The 19402-nt window shown below is 38.6% G+C and overlaps 1 protein-coding gene across 2 annotated transcripts in view; it reads right to left on the bottom strand.

Annotated features, from left to right (window-relative positions):
- Positions 1–19402, bottom strand: part of LOC124162722 (tyrosine-protein kinase Btk29A) — a 185817-nt gene that overhangs the window by 72263 nt on the left and 94152 nt on the right. For both annotated transcript variants that reach the window (XM_046539336.1, XM_046539338.1), the window contains one exon: positions 13071–13274. In XM_046539336.1, the coding sequence (XP_046395292.1) occupies positions 13071–13274 (204 nt within the window). The remainder of the gene's footprint in view (positions 1–13070; positions 13275–19402) is intronic.

Genomic DNA, 19402 nt, shown 5'->3' with positions numbered 1-19402 from the left:
AATAGTGTTATTCACGAGAGCCAGTAATTTGACCTCGGCGGAAGTATCAGTAATGGTCAGTTCTTGTGATGGGGGATAGCAAGACAACTTTGAGTTCAAATTTATCTTGTATGAGGGATAAATATCGCACCGTCTCTGGTTGGCCTCTCTTCTGATGTTTACGCACTGTTGCTTAGCAGGTTTTTTCCCTGGAAAAGGACAAAGCTTCTGATGATGAATATGGTATTTGAATCAAAGGTGAAGACAATTAAGCCTTCCTATAGTTGGTAGCTCTCTTTGGTATGTTTTCAGTTATGTCTTTTATAATTGCAGCCGCATATTTTTTCCCAGAGCTTGGCAATGAAATCTGGCTTGCAAAACAAGGTTCTATTTTCGATATATCCTTCAAAAGAGACTGTTCACATCTACCAAAATCTGTCGTATTTTCTGGAGCACTGTTTTTACTTTTTATCAAAATTACTTTAAAATAGCATCACAATTTTCCTGATGTCCTTTGAGGTATCTTCATTACGACTTTCAAATCCTAATTTATGTTCTACGCATTTAATAAATCATCTATAGTCTTTTTTCCCTCAGCAATTATAACAATTCCATGCGATTTACCGCCGGTACGTTGAATCGCTCTGAATGCGACATGATTTTCCCTATCGATATAAAAATGTAAACAATTGTAAGCCATGTAATAACTATACCATAAATATTAATAAAAATTTATACAGTACAAAACTGCAATAGTTAAAATTACAAATATTTCTTCTCTATAATAGCGTAATTAATTCCGATATTCCAGGCGTCGTCCGAGGAAATGCCCCCAGTCCCGCGTCTCAACGGTTCTCGTTTGTTAACTTCATGGAACAAAAAGGGCATTATTGTCAAAAAGCGCAAGTAGGCGCAAAATGTGATTAAAGTATCTATAACTATAAGGACGTTTCCACATGTCTTTGAAGGTTTCGCAATCCTACCTCGACATATATTTTTTATAAGTCAATTTAAACAATTGAAGTCGATAAAAAACGAGGTTTTAAAGACTGAGAGATTGCCATTTGAAATCTAGTATTTTAAAGCAATTATATTTGAAGAAAAATCACTCTAAATAATGCTATATACCGATGGCTATAAGATCCCGTTAGAAATTATCGTTCCTTGCGTTATTGCTATCTAGCAGGTACGTGTTAATGCTAGCGAGTCAGCCACCGTCTGGGTGTAGGCGGATGGTAGGCAATCTCAATGCGTGACTTTGCAGCTGCATAACATTGTTATAACTTAAATAAACGTTGTAAAAGTTACCAATCATGATGAAGCATTTAATTGCGGATATCGCGACACCTACGGCGACTTTATTTTTAAAAGTTGCAAAATTGACTTTTGTCCCGCTAGATTAGCGATTGGGACCACTGTGCGCTGCGATGCTGGCTGCTAGCAGATAGCAGAGTACCCAGCTATAGAGCGTTCCACATTTAGTTGACAGTATGGGCTCTTATGGAGAATCGTTTCCCATGTTAATCTCCATAAGGCCAGGAGCGCGGTGTTGTCAACAACAGCACGAAAATTAAAGTTGCGTTATGCACTGATTAAAAATTTCATTCTAATGTAGAAAAAGGTGCTGCATTCATTGGCGCCAATAGTTTTTCGATAAAAATTATAACAAAAGCTATAAAAAACATTTCCGTAAATTTCCGTCAGAATCGTGTATTTTTTTACTTTATCTTCTTCTCGCAATTTATGCCTGACCGTTGTCTGTATTGAATTGAATTTTGTGCAAAAAATTCTTCACACTATTTTCTCTTTGAAGGTCTTCACCAATTGTACAAATATTGAGTTTTAATGTTGTTATGCCGACGTAACAAACTTTAGGACAAGAAAATTTTGATTTTTGCAAGGTAAAAAGTAGTCGCTTACTAACTTACGTTTCTTACGTCGTAGGTCCCTATATGCTGCGTATCAAATGTGAAGGAAACTACAAGGTTATTTTTGGTGAAAAAATCATTAACTTACATCAATTCTGAAGCGAGTTACAAGGTTTTTATCTTAAGAAAAAATATTACGGTGCCGCTGGGCGGGCTTCTTGCTTTTTCTTGCGCGCAGAGGGAAATTCTCGGGCGGAAAAGGAGTTTTTTGTCAATGCATACTATGAAATGTATTTATGTATTCGTTTGATATCCTAAACAGAGAATACCTACTCATACGTCGTAACAGCAGTGTTTTTATCTGAATACATTGATACACGAAAGTAAGCAAGCCGCTTGAAAGTAAGACTCTTTCGCCTTGGGTGTTTAGGTCCCATCGGGGAAACCAAGAAAAAGAATATCTCATAATCTGTACCAAACGCTACCCCATCCAGTGCACGCATTTACAAAAGGGGGCTTGGGTTTTTTCTGAGTTCCTTTCATAGGGTACCATAAAACCTGCCCCAAAAGCGACCCAGGCCGAAAGGGGCCGAGGGAAGAATTTACGAAGGCGTTCAGTTTGTCATTGCATTTTTTTGGAGTGAACAAGTGTTGTGTGGTGTATTGAACTTGAGAATTGTGAAGTGTGTTTTACACTTATCTTTGCTGTAACACGCCCAATCAATATGCCCGATACAAAGAAGAGGAGAAAAGGTGAGAAGCTCATAAGCCGCGAAAGACGGTTGGTGCTCAAAGTCTTCTCGTACATAAGGAAATCTCTCAGCATTAGTGAGGCCTGCCGAGAAGCTTCGAAGGCTACTGGGTGCTAGGAGTTCACTATTTACAGAGTGAGAAAGGAAAGCTCCCGTGGTCCATTGGTAACTCCTTCAAAAACTAAATAAATTAGACAGCCTTACAAAAATTCGAGGGCAGTGATTTTCGACGGTTTGGTGAGATCGGGAATTAGAAGGAAGGTACATGAATCCTTAGTGAAAATTATTCCTCCGACTTTAAAATCCATCTGAAACCCGGTGAATATGGATAGTATTCTCCCAGATTACAAAAGGACAACACTATATCGTCTTCTTTTGGACATAGGCTTCGTGTACGAACGCAGGGGGAAAAGAATCATCCTTATCGAAAGGGATGATATTATTAGTTGGTGGCACAGTTAATTATCTAAGGTAGCTAAAAAAATATCGTCGCGAACACAGGACGAGTGTATTTACAGGCGAAAGTTGGATTAATGTTGGACAAATAGTGAACATTAGTTTGCAAAACAAACAATTAGAAAATCCGCGTCAAGCTTTCCTTGCTGGACTAAATACTGGGCTTGGCCCCCACTTCCCGAGGAGGACGATTTGCAATTATACACGCAGGAACGGAAAATAGGTTCATAAAAGGAGCATCGCATGTGTTTCTTTACAAAAAGAACTCAATGGATGAGCATGAAGAAGTGGGTGGCGAGTGTTACGAGATATGGTTTGAGCACTCACTTCTTGCAAACTTACCCGAAGGATCAATTATAGTGGGAGATAATGCCTCTTATTACTCAAGGAAATTGGAATCCTTGCCTACTACAAGGTGGAGGAAAGAGAACATTAAGGAAATTAGCTTTGAAGATGTCAGCTTGGAAAGAGATCTTTAATTTACAATAAACCAAGTACGGGAAAATTTTGAAAAATTAAAGATTGATGATGTCTTATACAACATCGCCTTTAATGTAATACTAGCCAGAGCCAAAAAATATTGCATAATATGGAAGGAATAGAAATTTTGTCTCATTCAGGAGCGGCTATAATTTTTATTATCCTTCAATTTATTGTTATTTTTTTCATTACAGATTATTCATTATTCAGTTTGCGCATTGAATAAGTACATAATAAAATAACAAAAGACTTTTCCTTTTATAGTGCAGCAAAGGTATTGTAATTTACGCTAAAAAATTCCTTAATTTACGTCGTCTTTCGTGCGATCCCCAACTCCTTTTTGAACCAATCCATTTTGGCGCTCTATTATGTGTGGTTGCATACGCTGTTAGGATGCCTGCCGGCGGAGCGGAAGCTTGGCAACACTGTTATCCATAAGGCCCGTACTGTCAACTAAATGTGGAACACTCTATAGCAGGTAGCGCTTGGCTTAAATAAGGATTAATAATACCTTATCAAACGAAGGAAACTTTCCGACCTTAGAAAATTTTAATAAATTATTATTGAGACATGTTTCACTGAGCTCTGTGCCTCATTCATGCATTGGTAATCTCAGACAGTGTAAAACTCCTATCTACTCGTATAGAAACTAGGTCCCTGTGACGTCATGTGGAGTGGCATCGCATGGGTGCCAATCTGGCCTTTTTCAAATGCGGTTATATTTGACCATTGCCATTCGTCTAAACTGGAAATTTTAAAACTAAATAATTTGTATATTATGAAAACACTAATGGTGGGTGACGAATCGCAATCAATGCCTTTCGTTTTCTTTGATGAAGGAAACTACCCCATTAAAACAACTTCTATTTTCTGGAAAAGCATTCGCTCAGGTTGGGTGCTTACACTAGGCATTTTTACGCTCATTCACGCGTTCATGCATTTAGACGAATAGGGGTTATCGTACCATGCATAATTAGAGCATACCCTGGTAACATGCTATGCTCAAATGCCATGCTCTAAGACAGGTAACACCAGCAACAAAGCAGTGCATACATATTGTGGGCATGATTCCTTCTCGAGGTCAGATGCCGAAATGCATCACCCACTCGAGACTCCAAAGCAAAGTGAGTGTGTGTGTCAAATCCGAGCGCTGGCTGAAATGTGGATGGAGAGGTAGCGGTGGTGCAGCTCGGAGAGGGCTCTCGAGAAGAGAAAGAAGCAAGCGTCCACTCCACCTGCCTCAGCCATCGCGTCAACAAACGCCATCAAGGTTTCCCAATCCCCAAGGCAACGACGAAGTCTCACATTTTACACACATAGATTCACTCACAAAGAGAGCACATAATATTTAATACAAAAATAATAAAAACACCTAAAATATCTTTCCAAGCAGTTAATTGATAAGGCCCTTTAAGGGATTTAAAATATAAGACACGGTCTCGGGCGTTACTTTGTGGAATTGCTTCATCATAGAGTAAAATAAAATTACTTTGTTATATTCCACACTTTATTTTAAATAGCACGACCCGAGTTTCAGCATCTAATGCTATCACCACCTGAAATCATTTTAAATAGACCATCCTTTTAAAAAGCACGACCCGGGTTTCAGCATCTAATGCTATCATCAACTGATATAGCATTAGATGCTGAAACCCGGGTCGTGCTGTTTAAAATAAAGTGTGGAATAGAACAAAGTAATTTTATTTTATTCTAGGATTTTAAATTTTTCAAGGAAAACACGAAAATTCACTGACGATGCCATTGGAAATAAAATGGGTTAACGACGACAGAACTGAAATCAGGAATTAAGAGTAACATGGTACTAGTTCTGCATTAGCCCTAGATTCTAAAATAACATGTCGCCAATGTCTTTAATGATTAGTAAATCGCCTAGAAAATGTCTTGAGCCTCCCGAGTTGGTGGGAATCATATGGTTGAAATTCTTAACATGGATTAAATTAGACACAGCAAGAATTCTCTGCTTAATAATATGAGGTCGAGAACAACTAGTGGTTGTTATTTTAATATTAGTTGATTATGATGTTATGAATTTAATATTAGTAGATACAGGGTAATGCCTAGAAAATATCCCGCGAAGACATCTATTAGAAATTTTATAAGCAGATATTTAGATACGTGCATAAAATGTTTACAAGTTATTACAAGATTTACGAGATGATATTGGAAATAATTAGGATAAATTTTGAGCAATAGTGGGATAGCTTAAGGCTTAAATCCATCGAAAATATCATTAGCCGAACTAGACACTTTTTACGCAGTTTTTAATTTAAAAATTTAAATGGTTAATACATTTCGTTCTACGGTCACCTTTTCGCCACATTAATTATCATATTTAAGACTTAGAGACGAATGCATGTATGACCACTTCTAAGATTAGAGCATATCAATTAAGAATATCGCCGTTCGTGGGAGCCTCGAGAAAGTTAACAATGAAGTGCGATTCACTTCCTCGTGTACGCCTGATAGGTCGATTTCATCAACTAATCAATGGCAACAATTAACCAAATTCATTCCATATTTCACCTACTCCAGAATGCTTGTCGACGGCTCCAGACTTTACAGCAGCTAGTGGACCACAATCCCATGAAATCGCGGAGAATACATACCTACTTAAAAGGTGTGGTAATTCAAAAATCCAAACAAAATCTCTCTGACTTCTCCAGATTTTCCACGCTATTAAACGCATTTTTCCAGACTGTTTGATAACATGTACTCAAGGAGTTTGGTCAGAGAAACGAAGTGTACCTACCTCAGTAATTTTCATGAAAATATCAAATAGGCACTTCAAATAGAACCGCATAGACTTACGGCTACAAAAAATGGTATATCAGATCCTATTCTTTTGTGGCCGTAGAAAATGAATCTGAAAAATCCACATTTTTGCAGGATGCAACACTAGTTCACAACGCTCATAAAAACGTTAAATGCTGCTACAATAGATTCGTTTTTTTTGCAAAAAAAACTATAATAGGAGCAAATTGCCACCTGTACATTAAAAATCATGATAAAAATATAGCTTACGCTTTTCGGTGGATAGAAATGGAGTTACTAGCAAATGAACGCTGTAATTGAAGTATATCCATGCTGGCCACATGAACGTGTCACAAATTTCGGATCAAATAGCTGGAAAAAGTGCTACGGTAAACGTATAAGAACTGAATTATCCACATTTTCACCACCCTCATTACGCTCTTTAACCTCTATGGATGTCTTCTATTATGGCAAAATATTCTTAGCAATATTTTCGTGAAGCATTTGCATTTCATAGTGCAGTCGATAACCTGACTTCTAAAACATTATTTTTGAGAGGCGATTAAAATGCGAATAAGTGCACTTCGATACTAAACTTAGAACACATTTTACAAAATGAATATGTGAGACAGACAGGAATCGGGGGATCCGCGTTTGAATTAAAATCCAATAATTTTTTCACAGCTAATTTCTTCAATAATTCACGCAAAGAAAAAATGTGGTACATAAAGCTATGGTTAAACATACATTTTTTATAATCGTGAAGCATCACTTGAACGCCACGCACGGAATGTGAACCTCAAATATCTAAACTATATCTATTCCATGAGAGGATAAGAAGAAATCATTTGACATTAACAGCAATTATCTTTTCAACATAAATACCTGTCATTTTCCGGGACACTTCATAAGGTCCATAGACGACGGAATCCCTTGACTTATTTAGTGTTCCAGGAGCGTGGAAAACCTATTTAACTACTTACAATTTAATTACTAAAATAACTTGTTAGCCAACCAAACTTCGGCTCCATGAATTCGATATTCCAGGTCCGAGGCAAGTCGACTCGAGGTCAGGGATTACATTTCGTCCATTGGCTGTCAATTATCCAAGCATTCGAAACGTTAAACCAAGGTAGAAGAGTGAAATGACTATCTGAAATATATTTAATCAAACCAGCACGAACAAAGTTGTTTTTATTGGAAAAATCATGCAAATTACACAAATTACAATTTTAAAACTTATTTCATACTAGAAGGATAACGGTAACATTGTGCTAGGTTTACAATTATCTATAAACCTAGTAACTCGCATTAAAGACGACATCGCATCGTCACTTTGATAAAATCAAATGAAAGCCAGAGCGATTACTTCCTTTCCTGGAGAGCTCTTACGATATAAAAACTTCCATAATTCTACCACGACGACATTCCTATTTCTGCCCCAAACGCAGAACAATTACGCGAAGAACTCAACCGCTTGTAATTACTTCGACCACCTTAATTTTTCTGACCTATTTAAGGAGAAACTAGTGACCTTGACTCATAACCTTCACTTTTTCCGCAATTTATCATCTCACATCAATCATTAATAAGACTTTAATTGTAAATCCACAATGGAAAGCCTAAAGAAAACGTATCAAATTAAAACAGCTTAATAAGCTCTAAGTCGACCGTGCACAATAGATAACAATCCTCACATATTCGATAATGCTATGTCTCCACCGTAGCAAATATTAAATTTCCCCGAGTTATAATATAGAGACGTCATAACTTGCGGCCCAACATTTTTGCACACGCCTTCAGGGATTATGTAACCGAAGTAAGAACGAGAAATAGAAAACCGAATAGAACGAGAAATTTAAATTACCTTCACGGTAGTTGACACAGGAAAACATAAACATGGTTGGTAAAAAAAAATACTGAAGTAAGGTTACAGATAATTACTCCCAAAATCCACAGATGCGATGAATTACTCGAGCTCAGTGGCGGCTCGTGAGTCAAATGGTAGGGGGGGCGCACTCCACCGGGGGGTCATAATGTTTTTAATATTTCGTGTATTTTATTAAGTTTTTACGGCAATCTAGGAATTAAATTCTGTGATGCCATACGTTCCGTTTTTTTCAACAAAAATACCTAGTTTTCCTAATAAAGCTTGATTAATAAATACTAAATGCAGTAGACTCTCGGTCACACGGATCGGCTTAGTCCGGACTCTCGATGATACTGATCAATGATCTTGAAGAATAAAAATATATTTGCTGCGATATTTTGCAAATACAAACGAAAATACGTAACTTTAGGTTTTAGCGTCTACATTCTTCGAGCGGATATGCCCGCAATACACTTCTGTTCTTCGTTTTGCAATCATAATGCGTTATTTGTCAAATCTATACAACATTTGCAATGATTTAGGTAGCAATGACACTTGTAACACCTGAGGAGGGAGGAGAGTGTCACTGACTTCCACTAGGCAACAAACACTACTAGAATGGCGCGCGCTTTGCTATTGCAGATGTAAACTTTGATGGCGGTGTTCGCGTTGCTTCTTGAATACAGTATGATTTAAAATCAACAATTAAACATTTCTCGCACATTTTTAACAAAATATGGAATACTCACAGGCCTTTAGTTATATTGCAAAAGTCCATCCTTCTTTCATTTTGTCCAGCAAAGTGATCAATTACACGTTCGTTGAAATCAGCGCTGGACAACAATTTCTTTCTGATTGAACACATGGCAAGGGCACTAGTCTATAAATAAACAAGGGACGACACAAAATAGGCCGACGAAAAATACGACCATAAAGAACAAGGTGCCTGGACACAGAATTGGGACAATTTTTCCCTATATTTCCCTTAAAAAAACGAGCACTGTTGATTAATTCAAAATTGTCTTCTTGAATGTACACACAGCACTAAGAAACTTCTTAATCGGCAATTACGCACAATTAACTCCTCGAAAATGATGTCTGAACTCATTTCACTCCGTTCTTTCCGAGAGTCTTGCCGTTACTATAAGGACGACTCAAGGGAGATAGAAGTCGTGGTCCACTAATGCTGATTCAGCTGAGGGACGAATTTAAGGTCAGCAAAGGCATTCAAGCAAACAAAGGACGTCACGGACCATCTCCTTGAGTCTAAGATTCATATGTGGTAAACACACGAGACGCCAACGGGTCGCATTTGGAATAACCGTGTCTTCGAAATCATTGCCATGATATAATAGAAAATAAGTTCTAGATCGTAAAAGAAGACGACTCGACTGAGCCACAGATGGGAGCTGTAAGGATTTCCGCACTGATATGAACTCTTCGAGGCCACTTAAATCAGACCCAAGTGGGAATTTTCCGTCAGACAGCTACCGCTCTGCCGCTGAGGAATTAGGTGAACATGAACTAATAGGTACAACAAGGACGGCTAGAAAAATGATGAACCTACACACAAAAGGTGCATTGTACGCGGCACTTCATGACATTAATTGAATGACTCTATTTAAAGTCGCGCTTAACGATTTAAATCATATTTAACCCTTCACCCTATCACGCACGCAACTATTTCTTAAATTATTAATCAGTGGGGATGTTAACTGATTTTTCCTAATACTGCAGGTCTTTTGATAAATTTATCTGAAAAATAGGTACCACATTTCTAATCATCGGGAAGAATTGAATACATTGTTAAGGCCTAAATATTATAATATTAGTTTCCCCAAGGTTCTTGAAATTCGTAATCATAAGAGAACTGTGTCAAATACTCGAGAATAGTTTTCCTTCGTCAATACGGCCTAAAACTGGTTGGATTTTATGTGTTCCGGAATTCAAACACCAAAAAACGCAAGCATAATGGGATAATTAATTTACTGTAGCAATACCTACCAGTAATTAAAAATTAAAATCGTATAACTACACCCAGTACAGTGACCATTCTGATTCCGTAGGTCCCTTTTCTGTGGCAACACCAAGTAGACGCCAGATTGTACGCCCGCCGGCCTGCGCAGCGATATCAACTCATACGTCACTCTGCGCATTTTCGGACGACGTCCCAAGACTTCCATAAGACACAACGTTAGACGCGTCATAGCACCAGCGGCCCCCACCACTATCACTCTCCATCTAACTGCATGGGGATGGATTGGGACGTTCTGGCCAGCGCCCCACGGCTACAAATACGAACTTCTCGCGCTATTTCTTTTCGAGTTTTTCCAACACTTTCGATGCATGGGACTGAAAAAACGCTTTGATTAATCAGATGTATAATTATAAATTAATGGATATTTATTTTTTTTACTTTTTCAAATATTCGGGAGGGGCGGCGTCCGAGAGTCCTTATGGGCAAACCGCCACTGCTCGAGCTTCGTCTGATTCGATAACAAGCGCACAGAAGCGATGCCGGCTGAGGAGAATCTTTGGACAGGGCGCGCATCACTCTCCATCAACCAGTCCAACAATAGGGTGGTTTCCCATTATTTTTACATCGCCTAAATCGAAAGATAATTACTCCAGGAGTACGCATTGCACGCTTGTAGATTTTTAAATGACGATATCTATTTTTCGCCATTAAATGAAAAGTGAAAATTTTCAATCGCGCGGAAACGCGACGGCTAAGTAGGAATGCTGGGAAAAGTCCGTGTGACGTATTTCTGGTTCCCGCTGTCGCCGTGCGAGGCTGTTGGGGCGAGGCTTTGAGCGCTGATACGACGCAGGCTGCTAGCAGGTAGCAGAGTGCCCCGCTAGCAGGTAGCGCTTGCCTTAAATAAGGATTATTATTACCCTATCAATCGATGGAAACTTTCCGAACTTAGGTAATTTTAATGGGTGATTATTAAGAGATATGTCCCTGAGCTCTGTACCTCATGCATGCAATGGTAATATCAGACGATGTAAAACTCCTATCTGCTCATATAGAAACTAGGTCCCTGTGACGTCACGTGGAGTGGCATCGCATGGGCGCCAATCTGGCCTTTTTCAAATGGGGTTAAAATTGACCATTGCGATTCGTCTAAACTGGGATTTCTAAAACCAAATATTTTTTATACTATGAATACACTAATGGTGGGTAAGGAATCGCAATCAATGCATTTAGTTTCCTTTGATGAAGGAAACTATCCTATTCGCGACGACGAACTCGCTCAATCTAACGCTATCTTCTTTAAATTCTCAGCGATTGAATGGCAGAGCATTATCAAATAATACCTACCGCTAAAATTTGAAAATTTTGCCCTAGTATTTTATCAGATGTAAAATGTTTATATTTGAGATACATGCAAATGTTGATTGAGGTCAACCCAACATGCCCTGACAATTTAAAGAAGGCAACTCAAGTTTTTTACGAGCTATTCGTCATGAAAAAAAGCACTACCGGTCGAGTGGAGATGATGCGTCCTCTTAAACCTCAAGTAATTCTCTCCCCTTAAAGCGATAAAAAAAAATAACTCCGTAGTTCCACCGCCTCTCGGCAGAAAACCTCGATTCGAGACAATAGCCAGCAAGCGCCGACAAATGTCACATATACGCTGATCCGATTCCAAGGTCACATCTCCTCAGGGTCGATTCGTAGCTCGAGGGACTAGCACCCTGGATACGCTACCTGCTGACAGGAGAGAATCGTCTTTAGAAAAGCAGTCTCCACCTGGCAAGGTACGGTGGCGAATGGGAAGGTGGCAAGAAGTACGAACGACTCCAATCCCCGTTTTAAAAACACCCATCTCAACGAGAATTCCGTTTGCGGACAAATTGTGTTGACGGGCAGCATTCACTTGCTTTGCGGAGTAATGCATTAATAAAAGTATCTTTAAAGGTACCTTTAACACAGTCTATACAAATTTTAGAAAATGAAATCAATATTTTTAGGTATTCGACGTTTTTCCTGGATTCAAAAGTTTTCGCATTCGCAAAAATTAATAATCTACATTAATGTTCGCAAATTATTGTGGAAGATGAACGTTGTAGACGTAGTAGTTTTCCCTAGGTCGAGTTACAAAGTTCATGAAGTTGAAAAACGGCAAATTTTATGATGCGCGAAGTCATTTATTGTTCTCGTGTGCCTACATTTTTGAAGTTTTAATAAAACAAAAAATTAATATGAATTTAAAATAAAATTTGTTTTAAAATGACGCATTATTCATTATTATGGCATGCACTGAAGTCCACATATAAATTTGCAAAGGACAGCGGCACATCATTTTGACGCCGACAGTAGGTGTCGTGGTTGGCCACGGATCGATGGCATCAATTTTGGCCTTTATTCCTTAATTAAACTTTCCTCGGAGTTGAGAAATTTCACCGGACCTTTCCTTTCTCTCGGAGCCCACGGCTGTTGTGAATCAGCTGTCGTCAATATGGCAATTTTTCTTCTCGAAGGATATGAGTTTACGAATTCCTTGACCTAACAAAAACGCAAGCATTTTCCTCTCATGTTGGATTCCTAAAAATACGCCCCAATTTTCACTTTCGTGAGGAGTGGAAATGAGTTTGACTAGGCGAGGAAACAGGCGCCTTTAATGCATTCACATTAATCTCCAATTACTCCTCGAATTTTTGCCACTTCAATTTTATAATTTCTTAAATGAATAAAAGTTTTGCAATTCATTCATAAAAGGTCCATGAATGTCTTAGTATAAGACCTTGTCGTTGGTAAATTACGTGGACTGAAGGACATTTGGATATTGGCCTCAGATACATAGTTCAATCGATTTTGTATCCGTTAAACCCTTGGATAATAGGGTAGTTTTGATGCCGACAGTAGGTATCGACAAAAGAGCTCACCGAATCGGTTGGCGTCCCCGTCAGCCGGTTGGAGATCTTGGAGGACGGCGGGGGATGAGGCGGGGGCGGCGGCGGCAGCGGCCCACGCGGACGTGGAGTCGCAGCCGGGGGCGGAGCGCGCGGCCCGCTGACAGCACGACCACCGCTTGCCCACCCACAGGCCCGCGTGGAAGCGCTGGCTCAGACCCGCGTTCTGGGCGCACGCTGAAAGCAAGCGAGCAATTTCATTAGCCATCACCACTCTTCTGCCTCCGATACCCTAGGGATCTAGCGCAGGATCCCTGGCTGCACCCTCAGGGGCACACATGACAAGGCATAAAATATATCCGATGCACTATATACACATATTCAAATCAGTGAGATTCACGGATGATCAGGCGCTGATTAGCCAGTCAGCGAGGGGGCTCCAGGCTCTAGTGGAAGCGTTATACGACCGTTGCGAGGAGTATGGGATGAGGATTAATCACAAGAAAACTAAGGTTATGCGGTTTTGTAAAGCATCACGAGCGAGGAATGTGAGACTCAAGATAAAGGTGGGTGGTGAAAAACTTGAGCAGGTTCAGTAATTCAACTATTTAGGCAGTACGTTAAAGGAAAACGGATACAGTAGTAAGGACATCAGGAAGAGAATTGCATTAGCGAAATGGACGGAGAGGAAAAAGAACGACGAAGTGCTGGATATGGCTTGCGAGGAGAGGCAGCTTTTAGATGAGGTACGGAGGAGACAGAATGTATGGATGGAGCGAATACTTAGCGGGGAGGGGATGTTGAAAATGGTGTTAGAAGGTACAATGTTAGGGAAACGAGGGAGGGGAAGGAAAAGAATAGGATTTTTAGATAGACTGAAAGGGAGTAGGCCTTACAGCGAATTAAAGATGGCAGTGCTGGTAGGAAAGGAAGGCTCCCAAATCACTTCTTTAGAACTCCATGGAAACCTACCTTAATCGGTAGAATACTGCAATAATAATAATATATACATATCAAGGGTACCCCACTTCACAGATCGCAAAAGCAAAATATAACCAATTGGTGTGGGAAGATTTTGGGCTTCTGGGAAGTGAAACCAAATTACAGATAATCAGCTTCACTTGATTTTCATAAAACAGGTACACGGGGAAGGGGAAGAATATGCTTAACAAATAGAATGAACGGTATCAGGGATGCACCATATATATACCATATTTTCAGGGGTTGGATGGAAGATGGAACTTTCTAGTCCCTATCTCGCCCAATAAAGACACATTATTATTATTATATGCCTACATATTTTTTTCACAGTGACCCGCTTTTTGCCAAGAATATTTTCACATATTTGGGACTATTTCCTTGTATTCAAATAAGGCTTATGTCTAAAGATATTTTTTATACATTTTATGCAAAGCACTTGGTGGTGGAACTGGTTAAGTGCCGGCACGCATGACCGGCAATCGGGAGATCCGGGTTCGAATCCCGGCTAAGTCAAATATTTTTTCCATGGCAAACTTCATCCTTGGTGTATTTTATACAAACCTAAAGGAAAGGGAATATTATTTTTACGTGAGATTTTGCACTCCATATTCACCGAAAAAAATTACACATAACTACATATATATTTCGATAAATTTCACGATGATCCACTAAAGAGCCGATAACCAAGAGTGAAATTTGTACATATTTGCGTTTCACTTCATAGAAGTATCCCATAATCCCAGAAAACTTAATGTTAAGACTAATTTTTACGATTATTTTATGCAAATATGGAAGAGAAGGAAAATAATTCTTAGACCAATTTTACACGAGGCACGTAATTGCACAACCTGATGGACCCATGAGCGTGCATTTCAAAATGCATAGTGCAAAGCCATGAATTGGGAATTCCAGGGGTGGGATGGGTATTATCATGTGCCATTTACAACACTTGAAGAGATTCAACCGCACGGAAACAGTATGGATGATTATGTGATAAAAAAAATATCCTACGCACTGAAAATTATAGTGAAAACAGTTCTTCCCTGACCTGTGTATTAGTCCTAAATTTCCACTTTGAAAATTGTATATCAATCTTGCACTGCACAAACGACCCATCGCCATGTTTTATGAGCGTGACGTCAGAGTTCAGTAAACAATACGTTCACGCGGTGCCATTAGACCATTTGTCCCAGATTTAGAAAGACCTATGTATCCCTTAGTATTTTTTTCTCAATACTATTTCTTCTCCAAGCTCTACATTACTAGCGAACGAGATAGTTGATTTAATTTATGATTCATTTCAATTTTGTGGCTTCTACACTCCGCGCCGAGAAATCTTCATTACCGGAAAAAAATACGCGACCATAAATTAATATACCTTCAGAATGTTCCCCAAATGTGCTTTTACGAAGTCTAAGTCAGTCATTGAGCAATACGGACGCCGTGAAATCTTCAAAACTATTCATAACTATTTTTCGCACACCTTTCAAGTCATGAATTTATCGTTGTGGCTGTTTGTTATTGTCGTTGCTGTTTGTTATTGCCATGGAGTGGATCTGCTTACTCGCATTCTGATGTCACTGGGCGTTCTTGCAGCGCTAAAGAATTTAGTAATTTTAGCGAACTTTGAAGTTCTGTAGCAAAAATGAATATTGAGAATTTTGAAGACATATTTTGCATACGCTAATGACTTTTACTTAATTATCTATGCACCAAAAAAAATCAATATTTTATTTTATGAGAGCACCCCATTGCATTCACACGCGTGCAAAGGATACGCGCAAGGTGGCAAGGGAGTCCCACCTCCAATTCGAAAATGAAAGAACGACCGATTGAGAAGAACAGGCAGTTTGAGGAAATGAGTTCCTCGCGTGTAACAGCTGTTGAGGCAGCTATTCTCTCTCTTCGTAACGAAAAAAATAAATCGATGTTTAAAATGCCACAGTGATCTACGCAGTTCGTTTGACAGTGATCAAGTGTGGGTCAGCTTCAATAGGGTAGTTTCCTTCATCAAAGAAAACGAAAGGCATTGTTTGCGATTCGTTACCCACCATTAGTATATACATAATATACAAATTATTTGGTTTAAGAAATACCGGTTTAGACGAATGGCAATGGCCAACTTTTTATCCTCATTTGAAAAAGGCCAGATTGGCGCTTTACATCGTCTGAGATTACCAATGCATGCATGAGGCACAGAGCTCAGGGAAACATGTCTTAATAATCACCTATTAAAATTGACTATGGTCGGAAAGTTTTCTTCCTTAGATAATGTATTAATAATCCTTATTTAAGCCAAGCGCTACCCGCTAGCAAGGTACTCTGCCACCTGCTAGCATCCTGCGGCGTATCAGCGCTCAAAGCCTCAACCCAAGGTCACCTCACTTGCGGCAGCGGGAACCAGAACGACGTCACACGGAGTTTCCCGGCATTCATACTTAGCCGTCGCGATTTCGCGCGCTTGAAATTTTTCACTTTTCATTTAATCGCGAAAAATAGATACCGTCATTTAAAAATCTAAATGCGTGAAATACGTAATCCAGGAGTAATAATCTTTCGATTTAGGCAATAAATAATACTAGGAGACAACCCTATTATAAACTCTTCTCTCGGTCAGGTCTGACTCCGTAGAATTTCCTCATATTCTATGGGTAATAATTGCTGACGCCACTTATAAAAACATACTTCATGAAAAGATAAAGGAACGGGAGGATTATTATTATTATTATTATTTAAAGTGCCTATTTCTATCTCACTGCAATAAAATTGAAAGAAGAGATACCGTGATATATTTCACAATGACCTAAGTTGTTGCCAATAGCCAACTGACAAATCAACTGATTGTGAGTCAGGAGTCGTTACGCACAAGTTACTCATGTTCTAAGTAAAGCTATCTTAGTTTTAGATAATATTTAATAAAAAGATAAAGGAATGAAAAGATTATTATAAAGGAAGGACCTTCCAGAACGTCGTCACAAAAGAAAAATAAAATAAGTGATACATTCCACAATGGCCCAAATTGATGCTGATAACAAAATAAAACCAACTTAAAAGATTCTGGCCTCTTTCCGAAGGAGTCCTCCATATCTCTACTAAGCTCAATAACTGCTATCATACTTTAGAATATAATTTATGGAAAAATAGAGGAATGGGAATGAAAATGATTAAGTTCTCCAACCACTTCCCCGAAAAATAAAAATAAACGGACAGACACAATATGCATTTCACAATGACCTACTTCTTAGCCGAACACCTAGAGGGAAATCAACAGATTTTATCCCTTATTTCAAAGACGTTCCTATAATTATACGCTGATTACATAATTTTTATGACACTACTTTGGAATATATTCTAAACACTAAGAGGATCCAGAATGAAAAACAAATACGAAACATTTATCCTACTAATCGCACAGCAAGACAATAAAATGGAATTATAAATTGTTCTCTCACAGATATGAGTAAAATACAGTTAACTTCGCAAATTTGTCGACGAGGGAATTGAGTGAACAGCGCCAAAAACTATTACGTCATTAATACGAATCAACAAAATTGATAAATAGGTACATTAACGGCTAGAAAAAATAATACAACACAAAATTCATCACAATATCAAGTCCATTCGCTAGATTTTTATACCTTACGTTGGCAAAGCAAAACTAATGTCTCAAAAGGACTAGAATACAATTCAGGTGAATTTTCTTTCAGAATATTGAAAAAATTATAAAGTTTGGTAAAAACAAACTCATTCCAAATCATTTTACAAGATTGAAGTAAAATTTCAAAATCAGTTAAACATAAGGTAAAATGAATACATCTATCGAACTGCAGCGATTTCCGTGGAACATACTGGCGAAATTATTCAAAAAACTATCAACAGAAATATATTCAACGTTCCCGTACGAAACTTATTTAATTGATCCAGTAAAATGCGTAGGTTTACGCATAATTGGCGGAGTATCTTTAAAAATACGAACCTATGCGACCAAAGTAGTTTCATTTTATATTTACTTTTACTTCCAGATTCATATCAATCTCATTTTCTGCGACAGAGGAGATAAGTGCAAAACTGGCTAATATGATATTGCCACAGCAAATAACAATTATGTTTGACTTTAACTTATGAAAAAAAAACCGAGTCATGTATATCGGCTAGTTCAATAACCTTTAATGGCCCATTTTTCGGCGCTATGCTTGCAGATTAAGGATTAATCACTCTCACCAAATAGAAGTTGAGACAAACTCGAGTCTTTCTCTAAAAGCGTTATAGATGCACGCGTCAATTCCAGAGTTAAGACATTTTGTTAAAATCGACGGTCAAGGAGCCATTTAGCAAACGCCTTTGCTCCTCAGGATTACGGTACCGGGTACGGTACCCTTAGACATATTCTAAAATTATATCTCAAAGTTGTAAAATCCTTTCCTCTTCGCAAAAGGAGGAAAGTTTCAATCGAGCAATCACATCAAAAGCGTATAGTTTATCTCTCTCTATCTCTCTCTCTGTGTTATTAGTCTCATCTTGCGTGAAATCTCTACACGAGGATCGATAGAGATATTGAGATGTTTTCTAATGCTCAATCAAAACCAATTACCATTGTCTAAAGAGCAAAGGATCTCATAGATGATGGGAGTTCAATGAAATTAAAAATCATAAGGGCACCGGACAAAAAGGAAAACAATTGAGATACATAAAACACATCTCAAAGAAAACAAACCATTCTTTTCAGCCACCACGTTAAAAGGCAGCTCCCACGCACGTTATTACTTCATATGGAATCCACCAGGAACTACGGGGTGTAGACAAACAGCATTCTCAAATCGAGTGCCTCAAATGTTACAAGATGTAATTAGCAGATGCGCAGCTGGGCTGTTAAGTACCAGCATGAAAGCTAATCGAATGGGGGGTTGGGGTCCAGTTTGTGCGCATGCGCAGTGCCATGAGTCGCACTGCGCATGAGCAGCCGCTAGCAACCCCCCATCATAGCCCAGCCCATATCATGTATGGACTACAAGAAAACAGCGTGACGTCATTGGTTCGGAAAACAAGTCTCTTAAAATTTACTAGAACTTAAAATACAAAAAAAAATACCTTTCAGTATTAGTATCAGCTATTTGACACGATCCCAAATCAAGATATATTGCGATACTGTAAGCACCACAAATAGTTTTCACATCCATACTTTATACCTTAAATGGCGAAAGAGGATGAATTTACGATACGTTACCTTTATTTGGGTGTTCTTAAAAAAAAAATGAACATCTACGCTCAATGCGCTAAATTTCAAACACAATATTTCATAAGAAGTTGATAGTGGGTGAATTTATTTTGTGGAAGTTTTGCTTAGTAATAATAAAAGGTACTCTGTACTTCCCATACTCGTAGTT

The sequence above is a fragment of the Ischnura elegans genome, chromosome 7 (genome assembly GCF_921293095.1).
Source record: "Ischnura elegans chromosome 7, ioIscEleg1.1, whole genome shotgun sequence".
NCBI lineage: Eukaryota > Metazoa > Arthropoda > Insecta > Odonata > Coenagrionidae > Ischnura > Ischnura elegans.
Note: the sequence above shows the minus strand (reverse complement) of the source record. Positions and strands in the feature narration are given on the sequence as shown.